Source organism: Mus caroli, chromosome 19, assembly GCF_900094665.2.
Source record: "Mus caroli chromosome 19, CAROLI_EIJ_v1.1, whole genome shotgun sequence".
Classification (NCBI taxonomy): Eukaryota; Metazoa; Chordata; class Mammalia; order Rodentia; family Muridae; genus Mus; species Mus caroli.
The window spans coordinates 2302828-2309148 of NC_034588.1; the positions used below are offsets into that span (position 1 = coordinate 2302828).

The 6321-nt window shown below is 59.9% G+C and overlaps 1 protein-coding gene across 3 annotated transcripts in view; it reads left to right on the forward strand.

Moving 5' to 3' along the window:
- Window positions 1-5969, forward strand: part of Ap5b1 (adaptor related protein complex 5 subunit beta 1) — a 12306-nt gene extending 6337 nt beyond the window's left edge. For 2 of the 3 annotated variants that reach the window (XM_021152054.2, XM_029472768.1), the window contains exons 2-3: window positions 2719-2886; window positions 2983-5969. In XM_021152054.2, coding sequence (XP_021007713.1) covers window positions 2737-2886; window positions 2983-5463 — 2631 coding nt within the window. In that variant the 5' untranslated portion in view covers window positions 2719-2736 and the 3' untranslated portion in view covers window positions 5464-5969. Of the gene's footprint in view, window positions 1-2280; window positions 2350-2718; window positions 2887-2982 lie in introns of those variants that run through there. The other variant, XM_021152053.2, reaches the window with a different exon arrangement.
- The last annotated feature ends 352 nt before the right edge of the window (window positions 5970-6321 follow it).

Below are 6321 nucleotides of genomic sequence, written 5' to 3' on the forward strand. Positions count from 1 at the left end.
AAAAAAAAAAAACTAGCCAGCACAGTTTTCATCACTGCAAAGGAAAACTGTACACAGGTAGCAACCCTTCACTCCCCGACCTCTGCCCTGGTACCGTGGACTCCATTTACAAAGCATCCCTGTATCCACAGCATCCAGTGCCATGGGGTTGGATGGGGCTGTTGTGGCCCCATTTTCACAGATAGGAAAATCAAGGCCCGGGGATTGACTTTTTCTCTTTTCAGTCTAATGTCTAGGGTTTCCCAAGAACTGAGCTGCATGGAGAGGGGCAGAAATGCAGAAGAGGAGGAACTAGGTGAGGGCAAACAGGTCACTCTCAAGAGGGCCTCATGAGGAGCTGAAGGCACCTCTTGTCTGCCCCGTCTGTTGCCAGGACAAAGCAAACATTGCCTCTCCTAAGAGGATACCTGGGCAGGCAGATGAGAGCAGGGCCCATTCATGAACTTGGACATCAGGAGCGCAGAGGGCAGCAGATGGAGCATGTAGCAGAAGCCCAGCCCTCCTTACAGAGGCGGTGGGGTTTTGTACAAGTGACTCTACCTTCTCTGGGCTCCTGAAAGCCCATGGGAGACAGGTACCCACCCTCAGCACCCAGGGTTGGCCACGAGCCCTAGTGCGTTCAGGAAGACACATCCATCTATCACAGTTCTGGAAACCACACATGCCACCTCAAAGAACCAAAGCCCAGGGAGGCTGGAGGCTGGCAGAGGCTACAGCATCAGAAGCTTGGGACACAGCCAGAGTTGGACTCCCTGACCCCTGGAAGCCTCTCCCCTCAACTGTAACAGGATTTAATAATCCTTTCTGGCTACCCGAGAGCTGGGACACCAGACCTGCAGTTATCAGCGCCCTCTGGGCCTCAGACAGGGCAACCAGACAGGCTCCTACTCCAACCTGCCTTCCCAGCCCAGGGCTGCTCTCACCCTGGCCTCTTTCATCTTGGGCCTAATTAGCCGGGCGCCCCACCCCAAAGCTTCTTAAACAGGAGTCATCACTCCCAATTTATAGATGGGGAAACTGAGGCACCTAGAGGGAAGTGGTTTAGAGCTGTCGCCTGTGAGTCAGCTGTGGAGCCAGAGCCCAGAGGAGCAGAGACCAGGTCTTCTAACTCCCCGTGCCTCCCCCAACGCCCCCACATCTCCATCCTCTCTTCTTCTACCCCTGTTCTGGGGGCCCAGGCACTCTTTAGGTCCCTACCTCACCACTCTCTTCCGCAGCCAGGTCAGGATAAGGGGCTAGGAAGGAACTTGGGCCACACAAAGGGACAAAGACAAAGAAATAGCCAGAGGCTAGCAATGGGGGCTCAGGTGTTTCATCTTCAAAGTGACTAGCAGGAGGCTTTATAGGACGGTGAGTATGAGATATGGACGACAGAAGGTCTGTGCCCCTGAAACTAGCGGGCCAGTGGGCACCCACAGCCTGGGACTCGCCACAAGCCCAGATGCAGTCCTCTGGACTCTAGTAGGTAGTGTGTGTACTACTTGGCCCCAAGTCTGGCAGCCCGGCCGTTGTCTTCTCAAGCCTTGGTTTCTTGGTTCATAGTAGGTGTGTTACGAGCTGAGTGACCCTACAGGCCCCGCCAACACGCACACCTAGAGTCAGGATCCCGTTGTGTTTCGGCTTCGCTGCGCCTTAAGGTCCCGCCCTGCTCGCTCTACTCCAGCGCGCCCGACCCCTGTTGGCAATCCGTGCGACTTCGGGCAAAGGTCAGCAGCTACCATCCGGCTGCGACCCTGGCCCCGGGTCCTCGCCTCCAAGCAGAGCGAGGTGTCCTCCCCCCCCCTCCCCGACGCCGGGTCAGCGTTGAGGACGCCAAGCCAAGCCCTGCGGCGCCGGTTCGACCGGTCCCGCAGTGACCCACGCCTTGCTCTTCCTGCTCTGCCCTGGGACGGCGCCTCGCGCGCCTCCCAGCGGCCGCCCGAAGACCCGCATTCAAGCAGCCGGGCCGTAGCGCGCAGTCACCGGGCCCGAGCGGGAGGACTGGGGGACGCGCTGGCCGCCTTCCCGATCTGCCCAAGCCGCTGTTCTGCTCCAGGGCCTGGGAACGCAGTTCCATCGGGGAGCGGACCGGGAGCCCGGCCCACCAAACCCCGCCCCTGCCCGTGCCTGCGGCAGTTTCGGGGCAGGGGGCCTGCACGGCGAGACAGTTACTCAGACCTGGCGAAACCGGCGAGTCGGCACCTGCCGGCCTGGCGGGCGTGGCAGGCGGAGGCTCCGTTACGCCCCGCCCCCGGGCTCGCCCCGTCCCGGCCGCCCACGCGCCGAGCGCCGCGCCCCGCCCCGGCCCGCGCCGCCAGCCTGCCAGCCCGGAAGGAGCCGTCCGAGCGCCCGCGGCAGCTGACTCAAGCGGTGAGAGAGGCCGACCCGTTACCACGGGCGCCAGGGGCGCGAGCGACGCTGTGGTTTCGATGCCCTTCGTAGGCGGGAGGCTTAATGAGCTCTCCGCACGCACCTTCCGGGCACCCCCACCCCGATCCTGCGGGTCCTATCCTGCAGGGGCCCGGGCTGTTGCTTACGGCATCATCTCCGAAACCTCCAGAGTTCATCTCGGGACCTAGGCATTGGGGGGCGGGGAGGGGTCTCTGCTGGGGTCTGCAAGATGGCCCTAGGGTGACAGCAGCCCCTCGGGGAAGGTGGAGGACCTGGGCGCCCTCTAGCGGCCGTAAAGGCCTGCGCGTCCTCCAAGCCTCCGTGTCTGATGCTCTCTTCCCTTTGCAGAGAAGTGGATGACTGACCATGGGGCCCCTAGGTCGAGAAGCCTGGGCCCAGCGCCTGGGGGCCTTCCGAGCCAGCCCATCCGCCTTTCTGGCAGGTGCCGAAGGTGAGGATTTGGGTCGCGACCTGTTGAGTGACCTAAGGAGTGAAAAGCTAAGCGAGCAGACCAAGGTAGGTCCTGCCCGTGTGCCCTGCCGTGGTCCACATGGTTGCTTCATACTACTGCATGCTGAACCCAACGAGTTCCTCTTAAATCCCCCATCTCAGGTTTCCTTACTGACACTGAGCTTGGAGTACTCTGATAAACTTTGGCCTGATGCACCTGCCGCGGAGGCTGCTGCTACTTCCCTGTTGGACACGCTTGTCCTCCTGCCCACAAGACCTTCGGCTCTTCGGAGGCTCCTGTTGTTGGCAGCCACTACAGCCCTGGTGTCAGGAGATGCTCTCGGACCCACTTCGGGAGCTTCCTGCCGGCTTCTGCCCTTACTTCTTGGCTTAGCTTCAGGCCGAGACTTGGGACGAAGCTTTGGAACCCCTTCAGAACAGCGCCATCTACAGGCTACAGCCTGTGAATGCCTTGGAGAACTTGAGCGCTGTAAGCCTGGGCTGCTGGCCCGCGCCCTGGGGATGCTGCGGAGCCTCCCAGGGCAAACAGGTCCCATCCAGCCTGTCAGCCTGCTTCTGGCCCTTGTTCTGCACGACACCTTGGTGGTACAGTCCAGGTCTGGGGCTGGCCTGCAAGGCCTGCTGGTAGCTGAGGACTTTTCCACTGGGAGTTGTCCCTGGGACTGGACCCTGGCTGAGGAATGGGATGCCCATCTTAAGCCCCAGGGGCCCAGCTGGCCCACAGCTGGGGAGGAGGAGCGTGGCTTTCCGGTTCTAGAGCCCAGCCCCGAGGATGCCCGAGAGCTGAAGGCTGCCGTGGCCCAACTTCTGGACACTTCCTATTTGCTCACTCCTGTGGCTCAGGCTCAACTTCTGTGGCTGTTGGGCTGGGCCCTCCGGGGTCTTCGGGGACAGCCACCCGTGCTTTTCAAGCCACAGCTGGTTCGACTGCTGGGCACGGCACAGCTGACACTGTTACACTCAGTTCTGTCTCTGAAGGCGGCCTTTGGCGAGGCCCTGTTCACTGCGCAGGATGAAGCTCTGCTCCTCCGTAGGCTCACCTTGGGAGCCCAGCACCCAGCCTTACCCTCGCCCACACACCTCTTTTACCTGCATTGCATCCTGAGCTTCCCCGAGAATTGTCCACTAGGTCCAGAGGGGGAAGAGGCTGCCCCACTGCTGTTGGGGCCTCAGCTATGCCGGGGCCTCATGCCCAGTCTCCTTCATGACCCAATGGTTCTCCTGGCCCGCCTGCATTTGCTGTGTCTGCTCTGTGCTGATGATGAGGAAGAGGAGAAATGCCAGCCTCAGGGCCCACAGTGGTTCCTACAGGAGCTGCTGGCTGGGCTACAGCAAAGGGCAGCCCTGGATGGTGGTCCCCGGGCCTTGGCCACTCTCTGTTTCCAAGCCTCATACCTTGTTACTAACTGCCTGACTAGACACCCCACAGTACAGACATCTTTGATCCGTGGACTGGCCCAACTGTACCGAGCTCGGCCTTCCCTGGCACCCCACTTTGTGGACCTCTTAGATCAGGTAAGCCCTAAGCTGAGAGAGCCCCTCAGGGAGGTGCTGCTTCAAGAGGCGGTGGCCAGGCCGGGCGAGAGCGAAGCCCTTTGCTGGCACCTGCAGATGCTGGCAAAGGTGGCAGAGGGGGCCACTCAGAGTACCATGCTCAGCTTTCTACAGGCTGCAGCTGTACACTGCACCGACTGGGGCCTCCACCAGGCCCTACTGCGGGTGTGCCGTGCTCTGCTGCGGACGGGCGGGGGAGATGGTCTGGCTGACTTGCTGCAGGAACTGGCCAGACAGCTAGAGAATGCTGATGGACGGGACCATGCCCGACTATACTATGTCCTCTTGTCCCATCTGTCAAGTTCCAAGTTGGGGATGGCGCTGGGCCCCTCACTGGCTGCACCTGCACTGGCCTCGTCACTAATGGCGGAGAACCAGGGCTTCGCGTCAGCACTGATGGTGCAGGAGACCTCAGCCCCAATTCAGTTGAGTGTGGGGCCTCAGCAGGCCAAAGGCCCACTCCCCGTGCTGCATCTGCAGGTGCAGGCGCTGGATGCTCCCGTCTACTCGCTGGAGCTGCGCTTCCGTGTGGAAGGACAGCTCTATGAGCCGTTGGAGGCTGTCCACATACCCTGCTTGCGTCCGGGACAACTTGCGCATCCTCTGTACCTGCCTCTGCAGCCCCGATGCCCAGCCCCTGCCCGCCTACACGTCCAGGCCCTTTACAGCACATCTGCTGGCCTCACGTGCCATGCCCGCCTGCCACCCCTGTCTGTGACCTTTGCTGACCTCTTCCTGCCTTTCCCCCGGCTCCATAAGGGCTCTGAGTTGCATTTCTTCGATGAGCTCTGGAACTCCTGTCTACCAAAGGGCGTAGAGAGCCGTGTGTGGTGTCCACTTGGGCCGCAGGGCCTGGAGGCCTTGGTGTCTCAGCACCTAGAGCCCTTTGTAGTGCTGGCTCAGCCCCCTACCACCTACCTCATAGCCATCCGCCTGCCTCCTGCCTCCATGCTGCTGCTGCGCCTGGAGAAAGCTCAGGTGGATGGTGTGCCTGTAGCCCTAAGGACTGATGACTGGGCTGTGCTGCCCCTGGTAGGGGACTACCTTCGAGGGCTTGCAGCCCACTGAGTAATGCCAGGTGGGACTGCACTGTGGCTGTGCCTGCTTCTTGTAGCTCCTGCCCCATAAAATCCCATTCACAGACTACTCCTCCTGGCCTGTTTTCTTTTGGACCCTTGTTAGGAGCAGACTTACTGGGATTGGGTCACGAGCCCCCCAGGAAGACCCAGACTAACCCAGTACTGCGGCCTCCATAATTCCTGCTCGGATAGTCTGAAAAATATGTTTCTCACAGGATCTGATCTGGCCCAAGATCACTGTGCAACTTCTCATGACAGCTGGAGCTTGAGGTTGGACCTCTCACCTCTGCCCCAGCTGAACTCAGATCGTAAGGTAGCAGCCTGGATAGGGGTGACTAGAGAGCCTTTTCTTGGGTAGAGCTGGCTGGACCTAACTGTACAGGGTGTGCCAGTAAGGTTTGGTTCTGAGCAGATGGTGGGCCTGCATGATCTGGTTCAAAACAAACAACAACCCCCAAACTTAGCTTTTAATAGCAACCCTTAGGAAACCCAATCTGTAGCCGGGCGTGGTGGTGCACGCCTTTAATCCCAGCACTCGGGAGGCAGAGGCAGGTGGATTTCTGAGTTAGAGGCCAGCCTGGTCTACAAAGTGAGTTCCAGGACAGCCAGGGCTACACAGAGAAACCCTGTCTCTAAAACAAACACAAGCAAAAGAAGAACTTAAGAACTTCTTCAGCTCCTTTCTCTAAATGTGCAAGACACCAAGGATGCAGGTTCATGGAGGCCATCACAGCTGCCAGGCACCAGGCGGGTATTTTCCACACACATTACCTCCTGTCATCCTTGAAACATTTCTGCAGGGCTCACACAGCTGAGGAAGTCAGCCAGCTGAAGGAGTTAAGTGGCT